The 21,636-nt window shown below is 36.1% G+C and overlaps 1 protein-coding gene across 4 annotated transcripts in view; it reads right to left on the bottom strand.

Moving 5' to 3' along the window:
* Nucleotides 1–543: 543 nt before the first annotated feature.
* The window catches only part of Scp2 (Sarcoplasmic calcium-binding protein 2), a 73,243-nt gene continuing 52,150 nt past the window's right edge, over nt 544–21,636 (bottom strand). For 3 of the 4 annotated variants that reach the window (XM_023158439.2, XM_074185099.1, XM_074185100.1), the window contains 5 exons: nt 11,136–11,208; nt 6,020–6,072; nt 2,412–2,531; nt 1,822–2,034; nt 544–1,062 (listed from right to left, as the gene is read on the bottom strand). In XM_023158439.2, the coding sequence (XP_023014207.1) occupies nt 952–1,062; nt 1,822–2,034; nt 2,412–2,531; nt 6,020–6,072; nt 11,136–11,193 (555 nt within the window). In that variant the 5' untranslated portion in view covers nt 11,194–11,208 and the 3' untranslated portion in view covers nt 544–951. Of the gene's footprint in view, nt 1,063–1,821; nt 2,035–2,411; nt 2,532–6,019; nt 6,073–11,135; nt 11,209–12,918; nt 13,029–21,636 lie in introns of those variants that run through there. The other variant, XM_023158290.1, reaches the window with a different exon arrangement.

The following is a 21,636-nucleotide window of genomic DNA, read 5'->3' on the forward strand; positions in this document are numbered from 1 at the left end:
AATGTTGCGCCATCTCGTGTACAATAGTTGAAATCAGCATCACAATTTCGTGTTCTTACTTTTATTTTTTGAGCATCATCTCGTAGAAAAAAGTCAAAGTTATCTTCCCAGCTAGTGCCATCTCGAAGAAAAATTCGCCTTCTGTTGTGTTTTACTTTTGAAGTTGGATTGTGGGCCATCTTGTGGACAAGGGTGAAAATTAGATTTCAATTTTCTGTCCTTACTTTCAAATTTTCCTAATGAAAACAACCATCCGTTCTCATGTGGTGTGTAAATAAATGATCAAAAATGATAAACTTTCCCCAGGAATGATGCAGTTTGAGTTTCTGATAAACATACATAATATTAAACGTCGATAGAATACGAAAAACAGTTTAGAATAGTTGTTAACAGTTCGATAGATAAGTGAACGTTTGTTATTGACTTTATATGAAGAGGAGCTACACTGCTTCTGAAATGTGGGAAATATCGATTTCCTGCATTTCAGAACTGTATGGCATCGACTTTCAATGTTTAATTGACTCAAATAATTTAAAACTTCAATATGATATACCTTTTGCAATATATTCTCTATAATCAAAATGAAATGAACAACATACTTTGGATATTTTAGATGTGTCTGAAAAATCTACTTCAGTAAATTGTAGAAGTTATTTAGAGAAAAATACCCAATTTTATAGGATAAACCCTCAATTTCCTTCAACTCCATAGCATATTTCGTTTCCATAATCTATTTACAACGCGTTTTTGTTATAATACTAATTGACTTCATCGTTTTCAAAATTTCTGAAATATCACTTTTCGGACTCGCAGAATATGAAGCGTTCAGATTATGTGAGAGTTTATCCAATCCGTTAAAGTTAGAGCTAAGATGATATAGATGTAAATTAAAGTTTGTGTAGTATATAATAAATCTTACAAAAATTTCCTTTTGTTTATATTTTGGGGCGATTAGAATTTAGTTTTGCCAAAGATGAAGTTACCGGGATCGGATGGGTTTTCAGAAGTGAAAAACTGCTTCCAAAGGGCCACAAACTGCTCATAGTTCACTTCTTTCTTCCCCTGAAATCAAAATTAGACTCATATTTGCAATCTAAAGCGGCAATTATAATATTCATTGGGAAGTATGAAAACAGTTCATTCATGAAAAAACGAATTATTTTTATCAGATGATGAACAGATGAGCCAAACAGATGAAAGAAATAAACCGTCACCAATACAAAGGAGATTATAATTCTGTGGAAAATTTTTAATTACGATTTTTTATTCATAATGTATACGAACATAATACCCTGCCATCTCTAGGACAGTAGCCGAAACAGAAGCCAAAGTAGACTTCTTTGTTTTTTGAAGAAAACTTTAACGTATTTGAGATGCACCGTGTGGGCGACATCTAGGTTTGATAATTTGAACGTCAAACTCAAGGAAAACTCTGATTTTGTCTTAGGAGACTCCAGTCACAAACACTGAATTACTAGTTGGTTTATTGAGGTGTCGTGATAGTTTACACAGCTCTTCAGAAGATCAGAACTTGTAAAAGTATACTTGAGAGTCGTTAAACGGACTATGTGTTTTTGTATCGAACACTTTTGATTTTCCCTGAGTTTTGGGTCGTTTTTTAACGCCATCTTGCGGTAATGGGCTACTCGAATAAAGTTGAAAATACTGCATCTATTGTATTATGAGTAGGAAAACAAAAATTATAGATTTTTTTTCGAAATGCCCCCTGAGATTTTACCTTTGGAAGGTGATAGAACAATAAAATATTCGATATCAATTGTTATATGAGTGAGTTTAAGCTGTGCACTTCTTAGTTCCTACCTCAGCCATTTTCTGGAAGGCCTGCTTGCATTCAGAGGTATCCAGCCCGTAACACGAGCATACGCTGGTGAACTCGTCGACGTCGATGGATCCATCGCCGCTGGCATCTTCCAAATCGAACATGAATTTCAAATATTGAGTCTGCCATTCCAAAGCGTTCTCCGGGTTCTTTGCGTAATCGTCCCACATAGATGCCCATTCTTCAACGCTAACCTAAAAGCAGTGAAAACTGTTGAAATTTGATAATTTTTTCTGTGTGAGCATTGGAATATAATCTTTGAGATGCTCTGATTGAGGCGAAAGAGTGAAAAATTACCTTTTTGAATAACAATTCAAAAAAATAACTTGTCGTCTCTATTAAGTTTGTCTTTTTATCGTACTAAGAAGAGAATTTGTTTGAAGTGACCGAAAAAAAATCTAGAGACTTGAGGTCAAGTGATTTTAATGGCTGTACTAGTCGTCGAAATCATTTGACCTTCCTGATATATTCACAATACCATTTTTATAGCAATACAGTTCTGGGAAGTCAGTTTCTAATTGATGAATATATAAAAGCTGCTCATCACCATATAATCAAGAGAGCTACATACCTGTCCATCTTTGTTAGAATCAGCTCTCTGTTTGAGGCCTTCCCAGATCGTGATCATACTTTCGAAAGTTTTCTTGTATTGCTCACTTCCGCTGGACCAGCCACGTAGTGAACAGATTTTCTAAAAGCAATGAAAAATAATATTAAAATCAATTTATTCATTAGATTCACTAAAATGTGCTTGAGTATATTTGTTGAATAAAATTCAAAAATACATGATGAAACTGAGGAAATTGTTTGTCTTTTTTGCAGCGCCACCTTGCGGAAGTGGCAAGTTGGGTTCTTCTTCTTCTTCATATATAAAGTGGGTTTCCTGTGGGTTTATTGATCCAGTTCCGTACTTCTGTTAGAGATCAGTTGTTGCTTACATTTATTATTTGTGTGACTTTTGGTGTATACATATAATATACAAAATTCAGAATCTGTATTGAAAATATAAAAATTCTTCTGATAATCCTGTTTGTGTTGTTTTTCTGTAGCTTCAGAGTGAAGCGGAATCTTCTGAAATTCTTAGTTTCAATTGAAAAAATCTGGAGTTGAAAGTAAAACATGTATCTTTACATCCATATCAATTATCAGAAAGTACGCCTCTGTTGAAAAATATTAGTTTTATTTTCCTAAAAGATCAGCATCGTCAGAATCCATGCAATAAACAATTTATTCCGGAGCTGTTTTGGTCTCCGCGGTTCGGCTCAGTGAACACTATTGATGAACGTTAGAAAATGTTTTATTCATAGAACTTGGGAGCCTTGACGTGCCATGAAGACATTATTATCGATACCGAGGTTCTCAGTTTTTATATTCTCAAGGCGAATTTTAACCGAACGGCCAGGTTGGGTTGTTAAACTGTAGCGATGTGATTTTCTATCGAGCCATCGGACCGTTTTCAGGTGGATTTGCTGAAGAAGTATCGGAAAAGACAGCCACTTCAGCTCAATGTCTCTCTCAGTGGCACAATAGGCATATTTTATCGACATGAATGTGATACGTTGAATGTGGAAGGAATCACAATTTTTTTTCCTAATAAAGGCTCTGAATTTCAAGACAATGGTTCCAGTACACGTCTTGAATTTTGATACCATAAAGATACTCGAAAAACCCTCTAATATATTTGAACTAGCTGAGTTGACAATTTCATGGGCATTAACATTCAATTCTGGAAGTGAAGAATACGATACTGTAAAGCTGGAGCTAGCTGTTGGGATTATTCTTTCAGAAATAGCATTTTCATAAGAAATAGATTGATCGATATAACCCTCAGCTACTGTTGTAGACTTCCATCCTCCGTGCTTCGTAATAATTGTTATATTTGCCCCTGATTTTGCTAGCAAAGAAGCAGAAGACCTTCTGAAACAGTGACCTGTATATTCCTTTGGTTTCGGGAGGTTCAGAAACTCAGCAATGGTAGAGGGCATTTTTCCAAACGTCTTTATACCAACTGGGCTGGCACTGCATTTTTAATTTGCGTATTTCAAAAAAAAAGGTTGATGATTGATAACAGGAGGGCGTAATGCAACGCGCTTATTAAAATAGTGAATGTTTTTTCCAACAATGCAGAAAGAACGACCAATTTTCGTTTTTGTATTTGGAATCTGAAACAATCAATGATTTATCCATTAATTTAATAAATTCTATTGATAAATGGCACAGCACTGCCGGCACGCCGGCAGACTCTATATATTCCGAAAATAGTAGCTACTTTTATCATCAATTATTTTTCATCTGGCGCCTCATTTATAAACCTCCGGACTTGTTCAAACGTAAGAGTTTTTGATTTTTTGGGAATATAACTTTCATTTTTCCGCTTAAGAATGCACCTTGAATGGGGAATGTTCCTCAATTTGGGTTATTACAGCAACTGCAAGTTTGAACAAAATAAAGTTGAGTTTAATTCATGAGTTTTTCAAATTCACTTCGAAAAGTGTTCAAATTGATGTTTCAAATGTTGGGTTTTAATTTTGAAAGGGATTTGTTTCTGATTCACATATTGGCAACAGCGCCTATATCAAATTGAAATAATTTATACGTACCTAGATATTCTACTTTAAAAAAGGAAAATTATCTTTATTAATCAACAATTAAGGCTAAACATAAATTACAGTTCATTACCACCTCCATAAGCCTCATAAACAACAGTTGTTTTGTTATTTATTTATATAGAGGAAGACAGGTTAGGTGCACAAAATGTCATATGTCACAGAATGTCTCGGAACTCGAAACATAAGTAAACAGAACAGCACGCCTCTGAAATATGTCATCTTTGTTTGTCTCATACAGGTAACAGATTCGTTGTCCTTTATTAGCTATAACCGATGTTGCCAAATGGTGAAATAGAAACGAATCTCTTTAAATGTTGAATACATTATTTCATTCCTCTTTTTCAAGTATCAAAATAATTTTTTAAAGAAAAAGGTTGAAATGATAACTTTAAAATGCCTTGTTTTAGAGCTATTTTATGAAAACTACTTGATTTTCGTCAGGAGGAACATTCCCCATTACTTGCACTCGACTTTATCATTGAAAATTTGCTCCACAAAGTTGACGAGTTCCATATTTCTCTCTAGATAGGCTAAAAAGACGGTTTCTCTGAAATTTCCTCCGACGTGCTCAAGTCTACACCAGCTGAAAAATTAGAATATGAGATATTGTACTGCTCAGCCGATTTTTTTTGGCAACAATTCAATTGAAAAACCCTTTCCAGCCTCTTCAATATCGCCTGGAACACACAATTCCTCACTATGGTTCTTCATTATGCAAGACATTAAACACCAGCAAGAACTTTAAATGTGACTTCAAATAAAACGCGTGAGCTGTAAACAATACCGTTTGTTGGTAACCAGGTGGTCCGGCGTCACCTGACACGGCTACTTCACAGCAAATGCGATACTTAACACGAAAATAGGTAACTGACCAGAGATGTCAAACTGTTTTTTTTATAGAAATACTGAATACATCTATTTTATAATGAAAACAGGACAGTTGTACAAAAAACTGTATGATACTTGTGTTGAAAGTAAGTTTTATTTTTCACTAGTTCGGACTTCCATTGTCTATTATATAAAATGATTTGAAATCCCTGAAACAAGTAAAAAAGAATAATTAAAAAAAGAATAGTTGAAAATAACAATTATATTAAGCAACAATAAACCTGAAATGAAATGATAGTGAAATAACCTACAAGTAAAATATAATAATTGAATTAAAAAAAAATAAAGGAATGCAAAAAGAAAATAATAAAAAATAATAAAGTGTAGAGATTCCAAGTCACGTTAGTTCACGACGTTTCGATTGTTGGTATCTACAATCGTCTTCGGGTGATGACTGTGTGATGTTTGTGAAATTGCTCAACTTGCTACGCTCGTTTCGCAAACATTTTCACTCAAAAAATAAAACCTCACTTTCAACACTCATATCATAAATAGCTATTTGAGACAAAGTGTTTCGACTGCAATGGAAATACGTATGACAAAGAGCAAAGATGTGAATTAACGATTCCAATAACCCGCTGGGTTATTGGAATCCAATCATATTCAAATTCGCAATTAAACTGGCTTAGAGTAAAATACTGAAGGGTAATTTGCAGAATGCTGGAAGAGTAAATTTGCTTACCTCTATCGCAAGCTCGAAGTCTTTCCTGTCTATGGTGCCGCTCTGATTAACATCTGAAAAGTAAATACCGAAATTAATGAGAAAAGCGACAAGGGTGTTCCAGCCAGGTACTGTTTATAAATAATCTGCTCACTTCGAAAAACTGAGAACGATGAAAGTTTGATGGATTCAATATAACAGTGTCGTCTATGAAGTTCCTTCTGAAAATCATTATAAAAAGCTAGTTTACTTTCTGTTCAATTCAGTTACCTATACCTTATTACAAATGGGACTTTGGTCAACATTCCTAGATCTCGTTCAACATTTTTCGAGTTCTAAACTTTTCAAAACATCTAAAAACTTATTGTAATGTATTGTTCTCAACACTTTCAAAAATCTCTCGCTCATTCTGAAGCACGTTCAGTGACACCAGACTTCTCTGGTCTATGAAACCGAACATGTGAAACATCTTCTTTGTAGCGAGCTATTATACCGAAAGACATTATATTCTCGAATATTTTTAGTGCTTCATCATCTTAAGCGACCATCACGAGTGTTTTCGGAAGCAAAGATCAAGATACATGTCAACCATCTTTGAGATGAAGAACATCAGAAAAAACAAAGGGATTCGAGCTATTGTGCAGATATTCCCAGGACTTTGGACCAATTGAAATTCGTTGTTATAGCTTGTCAGATCAACTTCATTGAGGGAAATTTTAGTAGCCACAAATAAAATTGCATGGCGCTAAAACTACATGGGATTTTGTCACAGAAATGAATTTCCGCAGGAAATACTCGTTCTGTGAACGATAATTGAGAATATTTATCCAACAAGAACAAATAATATTCGACGGCGCAGCGCTAGCGTATATAACAACATTATCACTTCGTTAGTGGATAATTAGAACGTACGACTTGGTTGTTCAGCCCTTATTTCATTAGGAGCATATCGATTAACAATTCGCTGGTGCACAGTAACCCGTTTTCGCAAAATGAGGTCGCCTCAAATGAAATTCATTAAATCGCATTTGCATTCGAATGGCCCTCGATGTTTTTCATCTTGATGAGTTCATCTTTCTCGAGGAAAATCCGACTTATTTTCCTTATTCTGCAAATAATATCAAAATATACCCCTCGAACCTACGTTAGGCCCAATCGATCAGAATGTGCGAAGATAAAACTTTTGTTAAATTATCACGCACTGTAAATTTCCTTGGCAGAATTTCAGAAATTATAGATTTGCACGGATTTTAACCGATAAAACTTAGTGAATCGGAAAATAACCTTCAAAAAATCTGGATGATCATGGTTTTATTTATTTTGGTTTAAAATTTTGGAAAACAGATGTATATGACCTGTAATTGTACAGAAAAAAATATTATAGTCTCATAGTTTCATTCTGGGTACCTGTTTCGTCTCTATTTACCTAGAGTTTATTTGCAGAAAACCAGGACAAAGTTTTTCCTTCGGCAATGTTGAATTTCAAACAAAGTTGTAGGGGTTTTAGGTGTTTGGACTCATCAACATACCATCAAGTGGTCCGAAACTGAGATCATCCACAGGGAGGAACACTGATTCAAGAGCAAGTTCAAAGAAGCTGCGTACATTTTCAGTCCACTAGAAAATCTACGGAATTTCGCTCAGTATTGGGATTAGAAGTTTGGTGATGGATATCAACCACTTCAATGATTGGAAAAGTAGACTCCATCTCCTGAAGAAGTCAACACGTTTCGTAGATTGATTTGATACATTTGTATGATGAAAATTATTAGATTTCGAAATTTAGAAATCCTTCTTGTATTCCAGTTGAATATGCTCAATTATATCACAACTTCTACTCCAGAAATCTATGCTTATAATCCGAAGACAAACTATAAATGTTACCCCAGTTAGTTGATCAAAAATTATTACCCAGAGCAGTAATTCATGAGGAAGGCTCGAAACACCTTATTAAGTCCTCTTTGAACTATTTTCTTTGAAGCAGTCAGTTACCAAATGTTGCCATGTTGATAATACTCAAGACCCCTTCTATTAGTTCTACACTTTGAGGAGTTGTTTCATTGAAAAGGGACAATGGCTTGATAATGATAAAGTTTTGACTATATTTTAAAGTGATCAGTTAGCGTAAGAATTATTTCATCAGTTGGGAAAAGCTTTTTGAAATATACGTTTACAACTGGTAGTTATGCTTTATTATCAAGAAACCTTATTATGTTTATGACAGAGAATTATACATGTTCACTAGGTACAACTGGAATTTTAGAAACTATGTGGATTATAATGTTCCGCACGTCTTCCACGATATTTGTTGCAACGACTTCTTACAACCATAGTTTATTTATAGGTATCCATATATTGAATATATATGGGTTCTTCTTCAAAATTTATTGATTTTTTTGCACTGAAACTTTACACGTTAAATTGACAATTGACCAAAACTGTTGTCCAATGAATTAATAGTAAAAGTTCTCATCAATATGTTCTGAAATCAAGTTGAATGAAAGCTTGTAATGAAAACTAATTCAGTTCAAGCTTTCATCGTCCGTTTCTCTGCCGACACTGAATTTTATTATTTAATAACGGCACAGATTTATATCGCGGTCTTAATTGCACAATAAAGCATTTTCTGCTTTTCAAATTAGCTTTCTGAGTTATGTGTTACATTTCACCTGTCGCGATTCTAACAGAAATTGCAGCTCTGGGGCTGTATTAAATATGACGATGTCAACTGTGATCAGTTATTATTGCTACAGCAATGTATATCGATGTGAGACATTTTTTTAATAACCTAGCATTTTACAGACATTAGATTTCATGTAGTTCAGGCACCTGAAGCAAATTGTGACCGGTACTTTAGGGTAGACTCTGCACCGAGTTCCTACCAACCACCACATCTTGGCCTTTGGCACCTCTTTCGTCACAAAGTCCTCGTCATATAGAGCTGGCCTGCCTGTCAGAATATCAGTCCTTATCTGACCTTCATCCAGATCCGCATCGATATCGTTGACAATGATTGTGATATTTGGAGCGCTCCGCTTCAAACTTTCCCTCTTGTTACTTCCATCATTAGGTACCCCTTATTCGTCCTCCTCAAATTTTTGAGGGTAACCTCTGTTTCCTGCAAGTTTGCTTTTTCTTTGACCGTTCTTAACAATTCTGCGAATGTTTTCCATCAGCTTTTACAAGAATGGATGCATTTTCTGACCGATGCATCGAAGGTACAGATCCACGAAAAAATATTGAAGACCTTCCAATCTGTGATGATCAATATGGTTTCCTTCATTTCCTTCACCAAGTAGAAGGAGCAGGAGAAAGATCGAATGAATTTGCATCAGTCCTGATATACCTCTATGAAAAAGTAGATAGACAAGTTCAGCAGAGCTTTTCAGTATCCCTTTCAAGAAAGGTTCCAATGACCGTAAAATCTCTATGATTTCATTTCTGTAATTTTATCGATTTCCACGATTCCAGGAACCGCTCCCAGTCTCGACTAATAATTAATTAACTGATTTCCTCCACAATCTGTTTCCCCCCTCTGATAATGATCCCGCGAACAATAGAGATCCGACAACTCTCCAATTTACATTATTCCGGCAAAGTTGGCAGAGTTTCGCTTTCCATCAATATCAGAAAGCTCAAGCTCCCCAAGAAATATTAGTTCGTGCGCTCACAACCGCTCAAACATTAAAAGAAGTCGCGGCAAGGTGATTTACCAAAGAAGGCTTTGTTTGTTTTTTATTTGTCGACCCGGGATTTCCCTGCATTAATCATTAGGAATTAGTAGATTTTTTCAGTTTGTAATACGCCTGTGGAAATTTAACTGGTGTTGATGAATTATTGCAAGGTATATTTGGACGGAATTTTGTATGAAAAATACTTGCTTCAGTAATGAAACAATTCAACGATACTGGACAATATTTTTTGCTGTTTTTTGTTGAATCAACATTCTGAGAAAGACAAATAAAAATGGCGTGCAACGTGACATGATACTCAAAAAAAAAACACATATAACACCCTAAATTGGGCAAGGAGTTCAATATCTTACTATCGGTTAACATTTTTGTAGAGATTTTGACAGATGAACAGCTGTGCTGTAACATTAGCGGACATACCATTAATTATTTATGATAATTCAATAAACGACTGCAAGCAAAATAATTAGGCAACATATTCACGGTTGTATTACTTCAAGATACTGGATATCATAAACAAATAAGTAAATCAATTTTTCTGATTATCATGTCGGTTGCACAATGAAATATTCGTCTTTCATCCCGAAATTATCATTACTTATTTCCTCTTCGGAAGTACTGGGAACAAAGAATTTTTGAGTCCACTACCAGCCAAAATGTTTCTTTCCCTTGAAGTTATCAAGATCACGGAATTATATTTCAAGAGTAGGTGAACAAAACAGCATAAAGTTTTTTCCATTCCCCCCAAGTCGTTAAAATAAAAATAAATTTCGAGCACCCTCCCCAGCAATAACAATTTTTAATACAAACGAAGGTTTCTAACGATCAAAGTTTCTAACTGGGTTAGAGGCTCCATCAGATCAAATTTCCGAAAGCGCTTGTGAATTCGGTTCTGTTTCACCTAGAAAGTCCAATATTTACTTAAGGGATAAATCAGTTTTTACGGAATTAACTCCGGCTAAGCACTTTTATATGGATTCACTTCGGAGTTTCTGCTAGTCTTGAAGATTCGTTTTGGAGTTTTATCCTTTGTTCACTGTTTTCCGATAATGTTGGAAGATATTCATTCCCAGAAAGGTTTCTGACTGAAAAGATAATAATGCTTAGCTGTTTTTTTTGAATCCGACTGAAAAAATTATCCGCAATCATACATCTTGGTGTGCTACCATAATTTCTTATACAGGGTGATCCAATCAACTGTGCACCATTAGTAACATTCAAATCTACAAATTACTAGTTTTTAAGGCGCCTTCATTAAAATGCAAGAGATAAAAAATAAATGGAATACTCTTTTTCATCCCTACATTTCCTCTTGATCAGAAATTATTTCCACTTACAAAAACAAACAACAATAAGTTTGAAGACCGATCAATGTATCGATGTCAATGTTTCTGAAACTGATACATTGAAATCGATATAAAAATCAAATGCAGTTTGATACTTACCAAAAAACACATTGAACACGTAGAGGAGCTTCTTTTTCCTGAAATCTGAGATCGACATGTTTCGTAGAGGGCTCTGCAATCGAAAAGAAAAAGTCATTTAAATCTCTTCCAGAAAAGCATTTCACAACTTGAACTATTTGAACTATAACTGAGGCAATACGTCTTTTTTGGCAGATTATTCTTAAGTTTCGCTAAACAACAACTTCTTCAGGCTTACCTATAGGATCGTTCAAGAATAGAACCCTGTGGTAGGCCATTCAGACAGTGATAAGCCATAGGTAGAAAATTTAAAGAGGAAGAAAGTAAGCTAGATTTAAGCTTCTCCTGAATATCATGTTCCGCATAACTCAATTCTCTCTGTAGGAGTTTATGTGGGAAATTTTTATAATAATGACTGCACCAGTTATGACAAGGTTGTTAAACAGTCGGCATCTGAGAAGATTATAAAATGTGATAAGATTTTAAGCTGGAGTAATAACGTTTATAATGCTGCAGTTTGAAAAATTCAACGCGAAACGAAAGTTCTTATAATTTCATGAGTTTTTCACGGCCCATTAAAAAATAAGTGATACTGACATGAAATGCAATAATCTTTGGTATTGACATCATAGAATTTAACTGAAGGAATTAAATGCTTCTGGACATAATAGTAATTGGAAAGCATAACATAAAATAATATAAAATATTTGGAATAGTTTTAGAAGGATGAAACGGGAAAAAGCAATTACAGGACTTTTATTTCCAGATCTCTCTACAAGAGCTTTTCTAGCTATTGATGAAATTTGTTTAGTTGCCTTTTTTATGAGGATTTATTTTGTTTTTCACGGTTTGACAGGATCTAGGAGAAACAACTAATCTTGAAGGATTCAATATACAAGTCAACTAACAATCATAATGATCTAGACTGTTTTGTTTTCTTTCTGTTTTTATGCTGTGTTCAACTGCAATTTTCAGCTTTCTTGATAGATGATGATAATCTATCTCTTTTTGGCCTCTGTTCGTTCCATTTTTGTATCATTTGCTTTTCATCAGGAACCATCCTACTTACATCTTCTTTTTGACCACTTACTCTTTTGGATGATGCTGATTTGGATACTGGTAACAATGTAACACCTCAGAAATGAGCAGATGAATTTACTATATTCGGCTTTTTAGAACTTCTAACTTATCCTCTACAAAATAATGGGAAAATTCCTCAACGAAATTTTGAAAAACTGCTCAATATCCATATATCTATCTTAAAATTATCTCAGATCGTTTCACTCAACTTTCAAGCTAATTTTGGTAAAGTAGCACTAGTAAGAAACAAACTACAGAACAAAACGGCATAAAGCAAGGTCTCTTCTAGAAATTCGCTCTATATGTAAAGAAGCTTTCGTGCATGCTCTAATACTGAAAATAATAAATGACTCCTCCTCGCCCCCAGGCTCATTCTCATACAATACAAAACTGAATACTAGATTAAAGTACCCCCATACCAACTACGCTAATGATTGAGAGAAGGTGGAAGTTGTTTACTGATGACGGTATGGAAAATGAGTCGAGTTCATGTTGGATCTCGAAATGACACGTAATTTTTTTGAATGAATTTGCTTAACACGTATTGAGTAAAACATGCTTTTTCAATGGATATTTTAACTATTATTCCACAAAATAAAACTGCACCTAGACTCAATTTCCAGCGTGTCACTTTCCCGGAATTTTTTTTAAACAACAACCCGTCTTCTCACAATGCCATGAAAGCCAATTCAGCATACCAAGCGTAGTTTTTCCTGGTACCTACCCCAAAATATCGGGGCATGACTCGCGTCATCATTTCACGCAGTACTGTCTTTCCATAATTGAAAGTGTCCATTCCAAGATGGAAAGACGATTTTCTGACAGCTGTTCGTCCTAGAATCCACAGTGAAAATGTCAGTATAAAACACTACATAGCGAGATATGTATGACAATCTCAATAAATGCAATTCATAACCAACATATACTACATAACACATTGGCTGAGAAAAAAAACGTGTTTTTTTGTTCAAAATTGACTTTATTAATACCTAATTTCCATCAAGAGCAATTTCGGCCTTCAAACGCCCCAATAACGCTATTTAATATTCACTGTTGATGGCATTTCCCTTCTCAAGACAGTAAATGAATATTACACCACGAGGCCGTAAATTTTTCAGCCGATTGTTGTGCTTCATGACGCTTTGGACGAGTTTTACCATCTCCACTCAGATGACGATAGGAGTGAAATGATGGATTCATGTTTCATTCAGTACTAACTGAAGAAGCGGTGAATTCAATAAGACTAGCGACATCTATGTGTTAGGCCCGATACTTTCCAGCTCATGTAGTATAAAGTAGTAGTTTTTTTTTCGGCGATTGGAAACATCTTCAAAAGACACCTGGTCCCCCTGTGACCAGATAGTGTCGGATTTTTACCGACTAAAAAACCAGTACTTCATTATTATTCATCTAGTTCTTTTCTTTGTCAGGATGGTCTTGGAGAGTTTACTAACGGCTTCCCAGTTTTCAATACTTTGAAGCATCTTCCTTCCCTATTATGTTTTCCTGTGTTAATTCTCCTGTCGTCATGTCTGCGTTTCGTCTCTGTTCTTCCCAACGTATGCATTCAAAGATTGTATGTTCTACCGTATCTATCATCCCGCAACACTTGCACTCTTCTGTGTCGCTCACTTTAAACCTGAACAGATACGCATGAAAACACCAATGCCCCGTTAGTACTTGTGTGAGAAAGTAATTCACTTCTCTCCATTTTCTGTTCATCCATGGTTTTATGTCTCTTATCAGTCTTCTTGTCCAGTTGGCCTTTCCATCGTCTAACTCCCAAGATTGTTGCCATTTTTCCATAATTTGTAACCTTGCTAACCCTTTTGGTACGTTGTTTTGTACCATTGTTCTCTCTTCCGCCAGCAGATCTATAGGGAGGGTTTTGGCAATCATCAGCAGAGCTTTAGCTGATGTTGTTTTATATGCACACGCTATTTTTATGGCTGCTTTCCGTTGAACATTAAGTAATATATTCCTGTATACCTTTTTTTCCATTGCTCTTTTCCATATCGTTGCGCGATATAGCATGATCGACTGGGCGACTGAGCATAGAATTCTTCTGCTACCTTCTCGAGGACCCCCAATGTTGGGAATTATGCTGCTTATGTTGCTTATAGCTTTTCCCGCTTTTTCTGCTATTTTTCTAACATGAGCTCCCATAGTAGTAGTAGTAGTAGTAGTAGTAGTAGTAGTAGTAGTAGTAGTAGTAGTAGTAGTAGTAGTGGTAGTAGTAGTAGTAGTAGTAGTAGTTTTTATCTGTTTTTTTTTCGGCGATTCAACAAAACACACCTGATCGCCCTGTGACCAAAAATCTCGTATACCAGTTCTGTTCTTCGTCATCTCCCACACCTGACTTGTTTGCAGGGTGGCAATGAGAACAAAAACTAATGTTACAATTTACAACTTTATACCGTTCACCCCGTGAAATATTGAGAAGCGGGTGGATTTTATGGGACACCCTCGTAACTACTTGTGACACGTTATGAACTTTAGCTAAATTAATCTGGTAAATTAGAGCCCCTCCGACCGAGATGTAGGCCCGTAACGTACCTTGGAAATACTTGTCGGGTCTAATTCATGATCATTAATGCCATAAGTTATAGATGGGGCGGTCCCTAACTTTCGAACAGATTTATAGATGGCACCGTTAAACCCCATCTCCGAGTGATTTATCGGTTGATTTGAGACGTCCCTCAAGTTGAGGCGGTGTTTACAAAATCATCTATTTCAGTGGCATAGTTGTGTTACACCCATTCTGCTCCCCGATTCCGTACGACTTGTAGGAGGCACTGATTGATTCCGGAAATATTATCTCCCTCCACGCGTAAAGTCTAAGTGAATTAAATCGTGTCTTTTAGCAGGCTTTGGTACATGATATCTTCTTCAAATGTAATTGTTTGTCAGTTTTAACACACAGGAAGTCAACACGTACATACAGGTATAAAACCTCCAACCAGCAGCTAAGATGAAAGAGTGGAGTGATTGAAATTTCAGTTGAGAGGTGCCAACACATATATAAACCTAGGAGTCTTTCAGTGGATTTCAATTATTTGAAAAAAACCTTCAAGGGAAAATATAGCGAGGCCAAAATCGAGCGGGCAATGCAACCCAAGAAAGGGAATGCCAAAGCAACTCCACACAGAAGAGAAATTATCGCCTTACCGCCGTCGGCTTACCGACAAGTCAGGTGTAGCAGAACAGGTAACACATACAGGTAAACCATCCTGGCGTACCAACCATACAGGCATACCTTTCCCTCTAACACATAATAGGTTCACTAAAGAAAGACGTACACTACAGGAAATAGCAGCCACTAACGGTTTCTCGAGGGGTATTGTAGATGACATAATAAGGAAGAAGAAGTTTAGGTTAAGAATGAACGAAATCTCGACTTTCAGAAAGAACAAAAACCAAGATAAGTACATCTCAGTTCCATACCACGAATATACGAGGAACTTTGGAAAGATTTTCAAGGAACTAGGTATGAAGGTGGTTTTCAAAACAAGGCATACACTACAGAGCCTTTTGGGAAGTCCAAAAGACAAAGTCGAGAATTCGGAAACGTCTGGAATTTACGAAATTGAATGTAAGGACTGCGATGCAAAATATTATGGACAGACACAAATATCTATTAAAGTAAGATATAAGGAACACATAGCACACTTAAAATATGAACGACTTGGAAAAATCAGCAGTCGCCCATCATATTTTGCAACAAAACCATTCCATAGACTTCACTTCATTAAGATTAGTTAGACAAGTTAACAACTGACAACTATGAGAGTGTAGAAATAAGTAAACACAATAATATTATGAATAACGATGACGGACCTATATCAAAGAGCATACTATATAGCTTGTTAAAATAAAATAATGTTGTTGGGTTTACTGATTACTACGTAAGGACACATTGCAAAAATAAATTTGTTAGAATTCAGAAAAATTTACAAACAGAAACAATTTCTATTGAAAAGAAGGGGAATTGGTATTGATGAAGTCTGGCTACCTGCACTGAATTACACTTTTAAGAAGGGGACATTTAATAGGACCGATGGAAAGGAACCCCCTCCCTATAGCAAAGGTACAAAGCAGGAGACTTCAATCTTGAATGTAGCATCTGCTGTGAGGATGACAAGAGCACTTTCATCCGTTGTCTCATCATAATGTTCAACGTAGTAGTAGACAAAACGTCAGGCAGATAAACTTGCAGACCGCGGCTAAAAACCCGGAAAATTCAGAATCAATTTCCGAACATTTTGACAGTTCGTTAGGTCCAGTCAAATTTACCAATATGAAAGACACCATTCCAGTTCACTATCGACTATAATAAATAGCTTTAATCAAATCTCTGACGACGGGGAGAATGAGTGTCACATTCCGACGGGTTTCCATTTGTTTTGATTATCCCATATATCTCATACTCCATCAGCTTTCAGTATCAGTATGCGGGCTGTCATGTCATTCTGATATATGAAATTGTTACGAGAACATTGAAAATATATGGATACTGAATTACCCACATAAATACAGGATCACAAAGATCAAAGGAAAGGGTACTAATTAAATTAATAATTATTTATCCCAGACTAGTATCCTACGTGTGGAATAGTCAACACACATCCGTTTCGTTTGAAGTAGAATTCATGTTTTGAAATGTACTTCACTGAACTTGACTGAAAGTGTATCTTGCCAGTCAGAAAATGAGTTTCCCTAATGGTCAGGTGTTGTTTCCTACATCTCAACCAACGGCATATTTCAACCAAATCCATCTCCCACTTCTGTCCGTGTCGTACTTTTTATTCTCGTTGCTCTTCTTCCTGTCAATCTTCCTCTTCTCTTTGTTGATCTTTCTCTTGTCTACAACGATTTTTTTATCACTGGACCGATCTTCCACTCGTGTGTTATTCTTTCCCTCGTTTGCGTCGATCTTTCTCCGGTACGGGTAGATATTCCTGTTTCAATGTAGAGCTTCCTCTGTACTCTGTATGTACTCTGTATAAATGTTTCAAAAAACTCATTGATGAATTTGTTTTGCGAACGAAGAGTTTTGTTGTGAACGTTGAGAAAGTGTTTGTCACAATCACCAAACATTTGAGTTGAGACATTACCTATTGAAAAAATATAACTTTTATTGCGTCCTAACAAGAACATTTTTCAAGCGAAACCTGCAAGTACAACGAATTACGTATTTCTCTCGTTCCAGGAATGTTGTCTTGTGTCATCAAGAATATTGCGTAGTTCTTTGTCTACAAGCACGACTTATTCGAAGCTTTGAGTGGTTTTGGCTTTTATCGAGACAATAAAGAAGGAAAATTACTTGGAACATTCAAGGACTCGATGATGACGGGGTATTAACCTAAACAGTAGTCTCTGATGATGCTTTAGTGCTGCTGACCGTATTTTTCCACTCCAGAGAAAATGGATTTTGAACAAAACGTGTTTGTTTCATTTGGTTTAGCTTGTATTAAGAACTTCTTCAAAAACAACTTTTGTCTCTTCTGGAAAGAAAGATCAATCTCGGTAATCGAAAACAACTGACTACAATTCACATCTCATTTAGAATTTCGTTTGTAGTTCGATTACACTGAATGTGGGCATTCTCGACAAAGTTCTGCCTGGGAGTTTACGTGAAACAAAAACAAAATTGGACATGTTGCATAGGAATATCTACGGGCGTGTCATCTCGTCTGCGAAGGATGTTACATGCGTTGGCAGGACACTTTTATACACCGTGCAAGGACAACGTTGACAATAAATGTAATCCAAACAGTTGTGAGGGCGTACACATGAATGGAAAGAACGCAATAAAGAAAAAAACGATTTCACAAGGGTAAGGCAGTTTAATGTACGTATAGAGGATGTCTAGATCCAATTTTAGATTCAACATAAACAGTTTTGAAACAATTGAACAGAACTGGCCGATACTTGATAAAAATCCATATTAAAACTAATTCAACGAAAAGTTGAATATTGTGAGTTTACTAGAAGAGAATTCCGTCTGTACAAAATCTATTTAGGTCTTCCGTCTCCCCGGCTTTGCGGAAGCTTAAGGGTATCTGATTTAGGGCCGAAGGGGCCCGAACGCGTATAAAAAAGGGCCCAATAACGGGTCGGTTGGGAAATCTAAATCGAAAGTTTTTCCGATCCCCCGCCGATAGTGTGTTAACACGCCGTAAGTAAACAGAGCAAGACAACTGTTGACTCCCATTTGGAATTATGAGCTTAGTTTTTATTGCTGATTGAATTTTCCGAGAGGTGTGCTTCGAAAAGGGAGATTTTTTCTTTTCGAACGCTTCTCCTGTGTAGTTTTCATAACCACGGTTTTATTAGTTTGCTTTCTTATCTATTCATCGGTCGGTATACACTTTGCAAAGTACTGAACCGTTTTTTTAAATATAAATAGCTGGTGTTGTGCTATTTTAGGTTAGTTTTCCCATCAATCTCTACATTTGCATCCAAATGAATAGTCAAATGCAAACTATATATTTTTACTTTGGCCTCATGTTTTCACTTTCATACAAAAAAGTACGACAACGGGGCAAGTCTCAATGTGAAGTGGGTGACATGTGAATTCCATTCGAAACCAGAGAATCTAATTTCCCTGACCAATTTCTAAAACCTCGTATCTAGGTTGGGAGAACAAAAGGGTAACTTTCTATCGAGTTCACCTTCACGTTGAGATAAATTACCATTAAATGCGAATGATTGATAGAGGTCGACTGTTTTGTAGTTCACATGTGGTATGAATGTAGAATAAAGAAGAAGAAGAAGCTTCAACTCCATTCCCAATGTTTAACAATAGTAGTATTCTCAGCGAGATATTATAATGTTGTACATTAAATGTATCAACCTCTCTAGTAGTTCCATAAAACGTTAAGAAAACTGTTTGAGTGTGTTTCTGAAATTGGCAAGTCCTCAGATGTTCAGCAAATGAACTCCCTCCTACATCGCAGGAACTCAATTAAGAACTGAAACTGGAATTGTGTTTCGTCCGAGCAGCTAGACAATTTTACTATTTTATCTCTGATGTGTTCCGTGGCAAATGGGACAGAAAGTTACCTGTGTAATTTTCTAGTTTCACGCGCAATTGAAGCCGAGTTGGATTGGAGAAGTCTTGTTGATACGTTCTGAAAGAATACAAATAGAAAAATATCGTTTCACTTTTAAACGAAACAGATTACGCTTTGTAATCTCTGACGATCTTTGGTAAAAATTATCTATGCTAGTATATTCTGAAAGCTGATTCGATGAATTCTTGTTAAATTTTTCCTTAAATTTTTGAGTATATTTCTTTTCCTCCTCCGTCAACTAAAATTCTTTGAAAATTCAGGTTAGTTCGTTGGTATTTGAAACGACCATGTTCTGTAGTTTCTCCAGACAGTTGCAACTAGGCTCTCACGTTTTGGAGGAAAAATTGTAGACGTTATAGATATAACGAAAGATCTCATTTGATACGCGGATATTACCTCAATTTTTGTGTAGTACAGACGGACAAAACGTTAAACGCACGAAACAGTACAGAGCAATTTTGTGAATGGAAAAATCACAAATATGTAATATTACCTACATATCATTATCATTTGATTACTCGAAAAAACAAACAGCGACAAAAGTGTTAAAAGTTTTTCAAACACTCGAAATCGGTTAGTATGTCGAAGCCGGCGTGTCTAAGAAATTATTAATTCCAGAGAGCATCTCGTCGCTCGGTCTGAAGCTCATTAGCAGTTCAACTCTCGTTCAGAGATTATTAGAACGAGATTTTATGGACCCATTTCGAACAGAGGTGTTATTGAAGCATGGTTTACGACCGTAACGGGTTCGATTTGAATGTGTGCAGCGACGTAGCGGAGAAGTTTAATGTTTCATGATCAGCCGACAAACATCATACCTAATTAGCGAGGAAAAGCAAGTAACGAGATGGAGAATATGACCGTGTCGGGCAAACAATGCGAGAAAGGAAACTTTGACAGTTTATACAAGAGAATATTGTTACTGATACCATTTCACGACACACGAGTACATATTCCATCATCAAAACATACAAAAGCTAAACTCAACAAAATACCAAATGATGAAACGTCAAAATCAGAGCCACACGAGCCATTATGTCAATGTATATATTGCACACAAAATAAAAATTCCAATTAATCAGATCGTGAAGTCATCTAACTCAATGTAAATGAACTTGCTTCACGCCTAGTGGGATACTCTGTATATTTTTGCTACTTTCAGAGGCCGTCTGACTTATGAATTTCTTCTGAAGATCGAAAAAACACAATAGCCTCGTGGGTTTATTTTGTTTTCCTTCAATAGTCTCATGACAGCCACTTCAACAATCTTGTTGTCTGTTTTCTTTGTGCAGGTTTTTTGTTAGATGAAAAGGTGGATTTGAGGTATGCAGAGCATCAATGCTCATTACACAGAAAACATATATTGGCTATGGCTTCCATAACATGAGACTTGTTTACCCCCTAAAAAATTAGTCAAGTTCATTCATCAGTAGGCGAGTTGCAAAAGTTTTAACCTTCTTTTTTAATATTGAAGCCTGCACCATGCAAAGTATATTGATCGAGAATCGACCTCAAGATGATTCAATGCCTATACTTCGATATCGAACCTGGCCAACTGCTCCGTAAGAAAAGCAAAGACCATAAAAAAGAGAAGAAGAAGATATCGAACGTGTCTGCTTTCCAGAGCAGTATCAAAGTAAACCTGACATTACTACATACAATGTTCCATAATCGAATTCATATTTCAATGCTTTTTTTTTATCTGTCGTCGATCTTTTGTCTGGAAATGGAACGTGAGCCAATCCGACATCGGGGCCCCACAACAGTCACGACCATGCAAATCATTCTCGGGGGTGACAATAAAATCATTTTTCATTCGGCCACGATTTCCTCTGTTGGAAATACAAAAGGGCGCGTTTGTACCGATTAATTATCCCTCATTAATCTCTCATTCAATTCGGATTCGGGGTGTTGTATCGAACGAGATTTGCGCTATGATGAAAAATCTGTTTTCTGACGGTTTCGCTGATTCGATTGGAATGGGTTTTCGGGCCTGATTTTCCGCGGTTCGCATATGTCTCTGTACGTGACGGAAACTTCTCTTGCGGACCGAGCGTGTTTTAGAATCTTTCGAGTATTGATTGATTGTTGTTTCTTTCAGAGGCGGTGGAATTGCTTTTCGGCTGAAGTTGAATGAAAGGATAACAAAGTTTGTCCAAAATTATTATTTATTGAAGCTGACGATTCGTCCTTAAGTGTAGTTTTCCTGCCGAAAGGACATTAGAACGATGATTTTCACTATGAAAAGTTTATAAAACCGCAAGAATCTGCTTGATCTGAACGGACGTTAAAAAGTTCACATCGTTTTTGCTTCAATGTTTATAAATTCAAATCAGTTGCACAATGTAAATAATAGAATATTCATA

The sequence above is a fragment of the Leptinotarsa decemlineata genome, unplaced genomic scaffold (genome assembly GCF_025532065.1).
Source record: "Leptinotarsa decemlineata unplaced genomic scaffold, Ldec_3_MD MMD2_tig00026361_RagTag_RagTag, whole genome shotgun sequence".
NCBI lineage: Eukaryota > Metazoa > Arthropoda > Insecta > Coleoptera > Chrysomelidae > Leptinotarsa > Leptinotarsa decemlineata.